Source organism: Megachile rotundata, chromosome 13 (genome assembly GCF_050947335.1).
Source record: "Megachile rotundata isolate GNS110a chromosome 13, iyMegRotu1, whole genome shotgun sequence".
Taxonomy (NCBI): domain Eukaryota; kingdom Metazoa; phylum Arthropoda; class Insecta; order Hymenoptera; family Megachilidae; genus Megachile; species Megachile rotundata.
The window spans coordinates 7,022,729-7,034,631 of NC_134995.1; the positions used below are offsets into that span (position 1 = coordinate 7,022,729).

The window sequence follows — 11,903 nt, forward strand, 5'->3', positions numbered from 1 at the left end:
ATATTCATATCCCCCAGTTTCTTTATTTTTACCAGATTAATTATTCTTCACCACATTATTTATCACATCATTAAACAATATTTGAAAAATATTTAAAAATTACATCTTCAAATTTCTATATTTAAAAATTATTTAATTACCACATTTTTCAATTTTGTGAATTTTGCAGATTTTAAATTCACAAATTAATTATCACAGATTTAATCTTCAGTATTTATATTAATTATCTAGTTACATTGTTAAATTTCCAACATTTAAAATGTATAAATTTAGAAATTAGTGAACGAGCTCCTGAATTCCTAAATTTACAGATTCCTGAATTATTTAATTATCAAATTATCGAAAAATCGAATTAGCAAATTTAAACTAAAAAATTACTAATTTAATTTCTAAATTAGTAAATTTAAATATTTATTCGTACTTACGATGTGCCATCTCCAAATCATTCTTCGGCACACGACAGCATTACGAGAACTATTTGAACCAAAGTTAACTCAACCGATAAAAATGATATCTATCATACTAACTGCTGCTGACGACAATTTTTATACTTTTGGCTATCGACCAAATTTTGCAAATTAGCTCTCCTTTCCAAAAAAAAAGATATTTGCGAAAATGGTTTCTGACGACTCGAAAGAAAATTTGTTATCAATCGCATGTCATTCCCTATATCATCGACAAGAAACAGTATACTATGCGAATTGTTCTGAACACATAATCTGCACCTTCGGACCTGCGAAATATATTGCAAACATTATCAAATTAATAATTAATACATATATTGCATATTAATCAATCAAATCAATATTAATTGCATTTTTAGAAAAATCGAACTAGTGGCGCCATCTCTTCTGCGAAAGGGGTGAACTACCCACTTTTGAAATAGCAGTTTCGTTAGTTCTCTCCTTCCACCGCTAGGTGGCGCAACATTAGCCTGAAAATAAGGTGATCATCAGAGTTGTCGGTCAAGAAGAGTTCTGTTATCGAAGCCGTCGATCATGAAGAATTCTTGTTAACAAATGATTAATGTTTAAAGCTATCGTCGTTTGATCATATTTAATTTTATTTTAAAAACAAAATCATTTGTTCATAAATACAAATAGCATTCTTCTTGAACGGCGGCTTTGATAACAGAATTCTTCTTGACCGACGACTCTGGTGATCACCAAGTAAGCCCTTAGGATAATTAGGATTATCCTAAGAAGGGTAGTATAGTAAATGTCATAAGAATAGCAAACAAATTTTTTTTCAAGTCATCACAAACCATTCTCATAGATATTTTCTTTTGCAAAAAAGAGCTTATTTAAAAAATGTTGTCAGTATCAAAGCAAGAAGATTTTCCGAAGTTCCGCCATGAGTCTACCAAAATACAGCTTCCTGCGCATTCCGCTAGATAGCGTCTTTTGAATTTCTAATTTGCCCAAAAAATACAACTGAATATAAAATTAAATTTCCACGATATAATCGCATAAACATTAACCTATTATCCACTCTATTCCAATGGAAACATTACTAGAACCATTGTGAAAGGTCATGTGATAATACTGTTACATTAATTGTCACCTATTTATCAAAAACTTTTATCAGTATGCTGACGTAAAATATGTTCTTTCAGAAATTCCTTTACGTAATGTGCTACCATAATCCGTAACATATTTCTTGAAATATTTTTAGAATTACATTTGCATGTCATGATAAACATTCCACATTTATTGCATCAGATGAAAATAGAAAAATAAACTATAGCAGTTTGACTTTAAATTAAATTTGTAGGACAGAAAAGCGAGAACCATGGCGGCGGTTCTGTTGGCGAGATTGTACTTTCGCTGTATTGTACGTTTTTCTGACCGAGACTACAAGCGTTGAATGAATATTACCGTGGAAATTGAATCAGGAAAGAAAATGGTATGTAACTTGTCAAAAACAATGACTGTCCTTTTAGTGTTGCCATGTAAAACGTTTGTAACTGTCAACATAACCTTGATCGGAGCTGCTGAGATACAACGTCATTTATTATATTGTCATTTGTTTCAAACATGTGGCTAATAAATAGAATTTCGCTACTTTACTTTTCCTTATTCATTGAGTGTCATTTGTTTTGTCTTTAAGTATAAAATAGAACCTGTTGCTTTTGTGGAAATAAATATTATGAATGTTAATGTGGAATTATAACTTTGTATAAATTAAAATAATTATTGAAACGAATGAATACTTCTATTTTAGTGAAATACTATAACGACACCACTAGATTGTTTATAAAATGCCCTGTACTTTAAAAATTAAACAAATAACTAATTAGTCTTCTGTTTTATATTATTAGAGTCACTACTGTGAATCTGGTGAATCTGACGATGGTGGAGATGACCAGGAAAGTTCTTCTTACTCGGGGACAAATATCGAAGATGCTTTAACATCTTTCAGAGAGCAATGGCAGCGGGAGTTAGAAATATCTCCGAAACGAGAAAGATCAAAGACTCGTTCCACAAAACTAGTTGACTTTGATGTTTCCAATGGAGAAGAGTCCTTGGATACCATTGAAAATAAAGTACAGTATTATTTACTATATTTTTTAAAAGAAATATAACTGAGAGAATAATGTATTACAGGCAAAAAATCTGTTTTTGAAAGGAATTGAATATGAAGAACGTAGGAAGTTTTATGAAGCTATTCAATTTTACAAACGCGCTGTACTGTTAGTTCCTGATATTGAATTACGTTTATACGAATCGACCAAACTCAAATCAAATGACGAGGTCGGTGAACAACTAGAGGATGACGTAAATAGTATTGAAGATAATACTGAAAATCATAATGAAGAAGAAGAAGAAGAAACTGATTTATTTGTTAAATTGTGTAAAATTGTAAATCATAACAAATGCGTTTGTTTTCCTAAGTTTCAGCAAGATGTAAGTATTTGTGCTATATTAATGTTGTAGTATAATTGTATAAAATACAGTTGTGTACTTGGTCTTATATTATATTGTTGTTGTCGAATATCCTGATAAATATTACAGAGCATTCCTTATTTCAGGCAACTCATATTTCTGCTTTGCCTATGGAAATAATGCTTTATATATTAAGATGGGTTGTGTCTTCCGAATTAGATTTGAGATCCCTTGAAATGTTCTCCAGAGTGTGTCGTGGATTTTACATATCTGCAAGAGACACAGAGATCTGGAGACTTGCCTGTATTAGGTAAATCATAGAAACTGTTTAATTAAGTCAATTTCGATAATAATTCCATGAAATTATACAGAGTATGGGGTGTAAATTGCGGTACCTATGCTCCCAAGTATCGGTCATGGAGAGATATGTATTTACAACGGCCTAGATTAAGATACAATGGGTGTTATATTAGTAAAACCAGTTATATTCGCGATGGTGAAAACAGTTTCCAAGATCGATTTTACAGACCTTGGCATTTGGTGGAATACTTCAGGTACCTGAGGTATGTCACAGTGTAATTTCATAAAACATTTATTATGAACAATATTCGATCTTTATAAAGTTTTCTTTGGAAATAGATTTTTTCCAGAAGGCAGAGTTTTAATGCTAACCTCGACAGATGAAGCACAAAATTGTGTAAACTCTTTAAAAAACCGTGCTCCACGAAATTCATCGATTCTTGTTGGCCATTACAGGTTGCACGATAATTATGTTAATTTAGTGCTCAAGAAACAAGAAACGAAACCTGTGAATACATACAGAAAGAAGAAAAGAGAACCTATACATGATAGTGGGGAACAAACTTTTCATCTTGTAAGTATTTATGGTACCAATATTAGATTAGTACATGTTACAGATGTTGCCGAGATAACAGATAATTATTCTTATGAACGTTTGCAGGAATTTGAAATTCAGGACCACCATAGACGGTTAAACTCACAATTAAAATGGCTCAGTTATACTATATTTACAAAGTATAGAAACGGACACGAAGTAAAAATGTGCTTGAAGGAGCCATCTGTCAGAGAATGGAGAGTGTCGGCAATCGGCGGACGATACCCGCCTCTTAAGTTTAGTAGAGTTAAGAGTTATACTCAAGAAAGCGAAGCTCCTTTGCAATAACTGAATACAGAATTAATAATTGTCTGGGTCGCGTAAGAGTACAATAATGGAGCTAAAATTTAAGAGAAAATTAAATTCTACGAGCCAATCAGTCTTGACATATATTTTCACTACAAACATTAGCATGATGTTCTTTGAGATTCATGCCGAAATATTTCCTTCCTAGTTATTTTCACTAATTACATTTTTATTAACCTACCGCAATTTTCGCATTACAGTTTTCTCTTAAATTCTATCAGCTACGTTTTTATGTAGACAACACAGACAAGTCACAGATTTATCGAGATATATTACGCACTGGAATAGTGCCTTATGTGCTTTCAAAGTAGGTGCTTGTATTCCAGAACTTATTTTCAGTTTTTTTATTTATGTCCATACCATTTATTTAATAATATAAATAAGTTTAGAGATCGGTGATTATAACATAACAGATTTATTCGTGATTTTTATGAAACTATAAGCTACCTGGAGTAAGCACTTGAAATGTATTGTTCGGAACCGCAAGAACGTATATACACGTAATGTTACACCAAAAATATATCCACCTGGCAGGTGTTATTTATTTTATTATTTATATTTCAGTTAAAATATATTTATTATGTTATATTTCTTGCGGCTCTGTTCTTTAGTTTCATATAGAATCTTATTTGGAAACGTGTACATTCAGTCAAAGTATATGGAAGAAACTTAAGATACATTAACTAAATACACACATACATATATATGTATTCTTCATTTTTTAATTACGAAACCTATTGAATGGCGGAGAACAAGCCCTGTCTATGCCTATAACTTTCAGATGTACATGGGCCGTTTATGTACCATCACTCGTGGAACTAACTGAATTTTAACTGATATTTTGGAACAATTTTATTTGTTAAAAATGATATTAGCAATGTATCTCGAATCAAAGGTACGAATGTCCGGGAACATGTCTTGTACTTTGCTGTGGGTATTGAATTCTTATAATCATTATAATAAACGTATTTTTGATGTGCTTATTTCGTTTCAATCATTTTATCCCTCTAGAATTCAACTGATACTTAAAGTACATACACATTGGTTCATCCAGTTTCTTGTATGGATATGATAAAATCGTGTTTGTACTGATAGTTGTACTCGGAACTGTTCCACGTATTACATGCATTTCTTTATAATACAGTGCAGTCTCGCTATACGGCTCCCACTTACATTTGAACACAAATTTTCTAATTTCCAAATTTATGGTAGAACTCATTGGTACAGCGAGATTCCGCTATGGCACAAAATTTTGTTATATATATCTCATTTCTGTACAGTTGTACTCGAAGATTTATCCGCTCCGCGGAGCGTTCCCTGGTCAGCTAGTATCTACATAAATAACCGCCGATTCTCGTAGGCTCAATTTATCACAGACTTCAAAGAACAATATTCAATCACAGTTCATCGTGCATCAACTCGACGGAGCTCGTTTCGTTACACGCAGACGGATCCGACATCCAAGCAAGATCTTGAAGAGTCGCCGCATGCATCGAACACACAGCCAGAACGACCAACACGTGCATCAAATTGTGAGAATTCAACGCCAAATCTAATTTGCCTGGAATCCATTTTTCAGGAATACGCATGGCACCAATGGTTGCTCCCACCACGGCTATTAGATCCTGAAGAAGTTCATTTGATATTGCAGGATTCTTTTATTGCTCAAGTTCTAATGTGGTCAAGTACTTTGGGATGTTCACCTGTAACACAATGTGAAGCAAAGCGTTCGGAGATCCTCCACCTATACCGAAACACCGCAGGATCATCACCGACATCCTCATCAAAAAAGGAGGTGCGAAACATAATCTTCTCTCCCAGGGAGATCGTGCGTGCATCGCCTATAAAACACGCGACTGTTTCAGAGATTATAAGAATTCACAGTGACAGGAACTTCATTGGCGTAACTGAGAGTCAGAGTGGACCTGGTTTATTTTAGATCATTCTCTTATGTGGACATCTAACTCCACCTGTAGAAATGTAACGTGTAGAAATCAAACTTATAAGACCTAACGTGTAGGAATTCAGTGTGTGATAATGTAGCACATAATAGTCTAGTGTCTATTTTCGAACGATGTGACTACACATGGCCAAACAACATGTAAGAATACACACATGTCTAAAGTTGGTCCTCTCAGAAATTCTAGTTACACCAATGAGAAGCACATAGAGAATGATGTACCTTGAGAAGTCCCCAAATACTAAGGGAACAATAGATGAAAATACAGCAGTACCAGTAGCCATTGGGTAGACAGTGAACTGTTGCAGCCATCATGGGTATTGCTCCTGAAATGAATGGTAATATTTATATAACATTATTCCTTGATAATTTTACTACTATAAAATTTTACATTACATTAATACAATTTTAGTATTACCGAAACTTTGGCACAGCCATATGCCGATCATGTCTAATTTCAACAACGTTCTATAGAAGATTTCATCATAGTTTAAGTTCATGAAGAGATGATAGATGAAGGAACCAATCCATGGACTAACAGCGCCGATCAAATGGCACCACGATAAAATTCCTAGGAGGATACTTTGAGTACTCCATGGAAGAAGTTGTGGTATCGTCAGTAGCATGTACAAGATCGCTAATCCTGTAATCCGTTAAAATTGTGTAGTTGTAAATTAAAAAATAACTAGTTCACAACAGAGATGATAGTACTACTCTTACAATGCAACAAGTGTTCTTGTTCGTATAAGTAATGAAGATAATTAATTAGGAAATGCCTTAGGGGCGTCTTTAATGATTCAGTAGAGAAAGCTTTGACCTGATAGACTTGTGAATAATTCATATATGTCTCTTATAGTAATCGTTTTATTTTCATGCATAAGTGAACGATGTTGGCAATAAAAAATACATCGTGAAGTAGATATATTTATGCAATTGACATATTTATTTTTGTAATCGTTTTTGTTTTGTGATTAACGTTGGCGTAACTGGGAATTTAGGATATTTTATGTACTTTAATAGAAAAGTTTCTCAAATTTTCAAATTCTTAAATTTCCGAATTTCTAAGTTCCTAAATTTTCAAGTTTACAAATTTGTAAATTTCTAAGTTCTCAAGTTTATAAGATGTGAAAATTAAAAACCCCAATTTTCAAATTCCTAAATTTCTAAATCTTCGAATCCTGAAATTTTAAATTAGTTCTTCAAATTTATAGCTCTTCAAATTTGTATTCCACCTGTAAAAATCTCCAAATCGTAAATTCTATAATTTCCAAGGTTCACTAATTCCTGCCCAATTTTTTCAATTAACGCTATTAATAAAATTAGAATATCTATCCTAGAAAAAAATTCCAGTTACGCCAATGATTATAAATCCATTATTTGCACCTTCTATCATGTCCTAACATTTCAATAATGTCCTAATGTATTTTTAAATCGGTTTCGTAAATCGCTAGTTTTAAATATGAATGAAGTTCATAAGCATAGGTAATGCGTACACATTATGTATTATTATGAATGTCAAGTATTTGGATTAAGAACAAATCTAAGGAAGATAATATATGGCTTCATTGATCGATTTCGAATTATCTCTTTATGCACCGATAGGTGTACTCATACATAATCATTTCTCGCAGAAATTGACCTTGAAGTCGCGTAACTCAAGGGTAATCCAGTTTTCTACTTAATTGAATCACAATAGCTATATCTCGTTTTTTATTGCCTTCAGACACCTTTGCAAAGGTGATTATACTTATATGATCAATATGCCAGAATTATCTCACAAGATATTTAGGCTTCTTTTAATTAACCCTGGTATTAACAATGGAATATAATTTCTTCATTTTTAAAATTTTAAACTTTTACATTTTTAAGATACATTTTTAATTTTATTTTATCTTGTGCAAAACCCTTTTACAAAAAAGTTAGGTAAATTGTTGTACGAGTAATAAATAAAAAATTGTGTATTTACAACAAATTACCTACAAACAAAATTTGTGTTTTCATTTTAAGTTTTCCATTTTTACAGTTTAAAATTTTTCATTTTTAAAATACATTTTTAATTTCATTTCATTTTGTATAAAACGCTTTCACAAAAAATAGTAAATAAATAAGATAAACTGTTGTATTAGTAACAAATTAAAAATTGTGTATTTACAACAAACTATCCTTAAATAAAATTGTCATAATTATGGTTGCACTAAAAGAAAATTTCTGTAGGAATAGGATTTTGAACCCTATTTGATCAGATTTGCAAACTTAATGCATTAACTACTTTAACTACTACCTCGGTCATTATCTACTAACTTGATCTAAACCAGGTCTACCTCGAAATAATCAATTTCCTCAGACTTCAAGTCCATTATACTCCTAATCAGTTATTCGGTATTAAAATTAAAGGAATGTTTAATTCACATACAGGACCATCATCATAGCAAATTTCATAAAAATCGGTGAGGACCATGTCATACTTAAAATCTGAAACTCACCGTGCGTTATGATATTAACGGTCTCGTTGTGGACGTAGAACAAGCTACCGAGACATTGGCGAACGGTCATGAGCGGCCTGTAACCAGACCGGATGTGAGGATTGAATTGAAGGTGCCGTGGCATGTCGCTCCATCGTCGCAACAGTCGAATCTTGGGTGTCTCATCCTGGTGCATCGTTTCCTTCTCGCGATCGAACGAGCTTGGGTCACCGGTGTCCTGGAGCGGAGGTTCTGACACCTCCGCATGATGCTCGTCGTTTCGAAGCGACGTCGTGCGGTTTGAATGGCCGTGAGGAAGGTTTCGAAGCACACGCGGGACAAAGTGCCACGAGCCGACGAGCAGCTGTGACGTCGGCGACGACGGTGTCGTTACTGCATCACTTTCGTACTCCGTCCACCACCATCCGCGGTTCTGACCTCTCTGACGGTGCCGTTGCCACGGGAACCGCATCGATCCTTTTCATTGCCAGAGGGAATCCACCCCGTCGAATACTTGCAACCAGGCTCCACGAGCTTGCGAGCTGATTTATCCCAGCTGTGTTATTTGGAGACGCAGCCATTGGCGTAACTTCGTAGGGGTGGTCCTGGATGAAATGCGGAAATGTGGATTGAATTTATTTCAACTTCGAATGAATATGATATAGTGGCGATATAGGGATTGTAGTTAGAAGTTGAAGATTTGGAAATTAGATGGTTTTGAATTTGCTAATCTGTGAATTAATTTTTGGATTTTTAGACTTTAAAATCATTGAATTTTTAATTTTTTAAATTACCAAGGTTTTAAATTTTCAAATTTACTCAGAATTCGTTGATTTAAAAATTCCTGTAGTTCAGAATCTACAAATCCCAAAATCCCTAAATTTAGAAATCTAGAAATCTCGAAATCCCTAAATTTCCAAATCCACAAATTTCAAACTCGCTTTCCAAATCCAGAAACCTCAAAATCCGTAGATTTCCAAATCCAGAAATCTCGAAATCCCTAAATTTCCAAATCCACAAATTTCAAAATCCCTAGATTTCCAAATCCACAAATCTCAAAATCCCTAAATTTGCAAATCCACAAATCTTAAAATCCCAGGATTTCCAAATCCAGAAATCTCAAAATCCGTAGATTTCCAAATCCACAAATCTCAAAATCCCTAGATTTGCAAATCCAGAAATCTCAAAATCCCTAAATTTGCAAATCCACAAATCTCAAAATCCCTAAATTTGCAAATCCACAAATCTCAAAATCCCAGGATTTCCAAATCCACAAATCTCAAAATCCCTAGATTTCCAAATCCAGAAACCTCAAAATCCCTAAATCTGCAAATCCACAAATCTCAAAATCCCTTTTCGAAATCCACAAATCTCAAAATCCCTAAATTTGCAAATCCACAAATCTCAAAATCCCAGGATTTCCAAATCCACAAATCTCAAAATCCCTAGATTTCCAAATCCACAAATCTTAAAATCCCTGGATTTCCAAATCTAGAAACCTCAAAATCCCTAAATCTGCAAATCCACAAATCTCAAAATCCCTTTTCGAAATCCACAAATTTTAAAATTCCTAAATTTCCAAATCCACAAATCTTAAAATCCCTAGATTTCCAAATCCACAAATCTTAAAATCCCTAGATTTCCAAATCCACAAATCTCAAAATCCCTAAATTTGCAAATCCACAAATCTCAAAATCCCTTTTCGAAATCCACAAATTTTAAAGTCCCTAAATTTCCAAATTGACAAATCTTAAAATCCCTGAACTCACTAACGTCCAAATTATCAAACTCCTAAATTTCCACATTTAGATTTGATATGCCCATTACTGCATTACAGCTATAATCCATAGTTGTAGATTTCCCTTTCCTTATATCACCATTTCCCTCTAGATAAACCTGACCTACACTGTACTTCAAAATATCTACATAATAGCACCTAGAACAGAAATCCTATTTACGCCCATGGTTGCAGCCCTTTCGCCTCCACGTTTGTCCAATTTGTAGAACGATGTCACTTTCACTAATATATGGGGGAAACGTGTTGGTCATTTGAAAGGTACTTGCGCTAGGAAATGATTTGTTATAGGGATGAATGGGGTTAAAGAAGATCCTAATTATATTGCTTTCTATTTCTCGAGATGTTTGAATAGAAAAATTAAATAACAAGTTTTAAGCTTTTTATTAATTATATTTGAAAATCGTAATTTGCCAGTGAAAATATTTTAGGATATATTTGAAAACTATATTGAATATATTTGAAGACTAATTTACTGTCTTTGCATTTGGAGCAGATTGAAATTTATTTTATAAATATCCCTTTACATCTTTATTGTGAACTTGTTTTGTGTTCTTTCTTATTGTTTGTTCTAGAACTACAAGTATTATTCATTGTACTTGTTGTGAGCATTATTCGAAACTTCAGTATCCACGCGAGTGCCTTTTATAGCTCCCACCGAGTTATTTAGGAAATGCACGAGCCTCGATCGATATTTATAGGAAAGGTTAATTAAAAGGAAGAATGACATTTTTCAGGAGTTTATTAATAAATTCTCTACCCTCAATTTGCACAGTACAATCTTTGTATTGATTAAGTTATAATCACTTCTGAAAAATATAAAACACAATGGTGCTATCACTTATTTTGAACTTTTACCTTCATAAAGTTCTAATTGTAAACCATTCATAAAGTTAAAGTTTGTATCTTCAATATATCGACGTATTTATTGGACATATTCGAAAGCTAATTTTGCCTCAAGTCTCATTGTCGTAACTAGGATTTTCCAGAGGGTCGTTCCTACATTGCCGCGCGTTATATTACGTATGGTATAACTATGCATACATTATTATTACATGCATATTATTACATATTATTACATGTATTAATAATGTAATACACACAATGAAATTTATACGTAACCTTACTATACTGGGTACTCTAGTTCGTACCTAATGAAATGAACTTCGCGTTACATCTCCATATTATTGCAAGTCTTTCATAAAATATCCCATACTTTGACCGCCACCTAATTACGCCAATGTCGAAACTTCAAATTTGTAAAGAGTGAGTGGCAGTCCATATTTTTAGCCTATTCATTAGATCAAGCACCGGATAAGGTTCATTTCTTGGTTAAGGGCCAACGTTAAATCTGAATGTCTCGCAGAATCATTGATTTTCAATTGATTCTAGATTGTTCTTTCCATTGCCTTTTCTCGTTAAATTTTATGTTATCTTTCAAGGGAAACAGGAAGCGATACCCAAACACGGGCAACGCGAATTTCTCCCGGTATGTTTCCCCGTCGTTCAAACTAAGGACGTGATCAATGGACAGTTTCCAATTGGTAAGCTTATATAATTAATCCGTGAGTCACTTTGGGCTCCTTCTGCTGCTTGTCCC

At 33.4% G+C, this 11,903-nt stretch overlaps 2 protein-coding genes across 3 annotated transcripts; one reads left to right on the forward strand and one right to left on the reverse strand.

Moving 5' to 3' along the window:
* The first annotated feature begins 1,649 nt into the window (after nt 1-1,649).
* LOC100883154 (F-box only protein 9) lies at nt 1,650-5,069 on the forward strand. 2 transcript variants are annotated; one of them, XM_012293139.2, is made up of 7 exons: nt 1,650-1,905; nt 2,321-2,545; nt 2,607-2,906; nt 3,032-3,195; nt 3,257-3,448; nt 3,525-3,759; nt 3,847-5,069. In XM_012293139.2, the coding sequence occupies exons 1-7, from the start codon at nt 1,867-1,869 to the stop codon at nt 4,066-4,068; spliced, it is 1,377 nt and encodes a 458-aa protein (XP_012148529.2). In that variant the 5' UTR covers nt 1,650-1,866; the 3' UTR covers nt 4,069-5,069. The 2 variants fall into 2 exon arrangements, with proteins under 2 accessions (XP_012148529.2, XP_076395093.1); XM_076538978.1 differs by lacking the exon at nt 1,650-1,905 and adding an exon at nt 1,982-2,154.
* On the reverse strand, nt 2,823-11,580 carry LOC100883377 (progestin and adipoQ receptor family member 4). Its single transcript, XM_076538979.1, has 6 exons — nt 11,455-11,580; nt 8,530-9,113; nt 6,465-6,689; nt 6,269-6,372; nt 5,790-5,927; nt 2,823-5,711 (listed from the first exon to the last, which is right to left on the reverse strand). Exons 2-6 carry the CDS (start codon nt 8,978-8,980, stop codon nt 5,484-5,486), a joined length of 1,146 nt encoding a protein of 381 aa, XP_076395094.1. The 5' UTR covers nt 8,981-9,113; nt 11,455-11,580; the 3' UTR covers nt 2,823-5,483.
* Between the last annotated feature and the right edge of the window lie 323 nt (nt 11,581-11,903).

Coding starts and splice junctions, on each gene's coding strand:
- LOC100883154 (XM_012293139.2), top strand. CDS start 1,867: ATGAATATTACCGTGGAAATTGAATCAGGAAAGAAAATG. Junction 2,546..2,606: donor TGGATACCATTGAAAATAAA/GTACAGTATTAT, acceptor AATGTATTACAG/GCAAAAAATCTGTTTTTGAA. Junction 2,907..3,031: donor TTCCTAAGTTTCAGCAAGAT/GTAAGTATTTGT, acceptor TCCTTATTTCAG/GCAACTCATATTTCTGCTTT.
- LOC100883377 (XM_076538979.1), bottom strand. CDS start 8,980: ATGCGGTTCCCGTGGCAACGGCACCGTCAGAGAGGTCAGAACCGCGGA. Junction 6,373..6,464: donor ATGGCTGTGCCAAAGTTTCG/GTAATACTAAAA, acceptor CATTCATTTCAG/GAGCAATACCCATGATGGCT. Junction 5,928..6,268: donor GTATTTGGGGACTTCTCAAG/GTACATCATTCT, acceptor CGTGTTTTATAG/GCGATGCACGCACGATCTCC.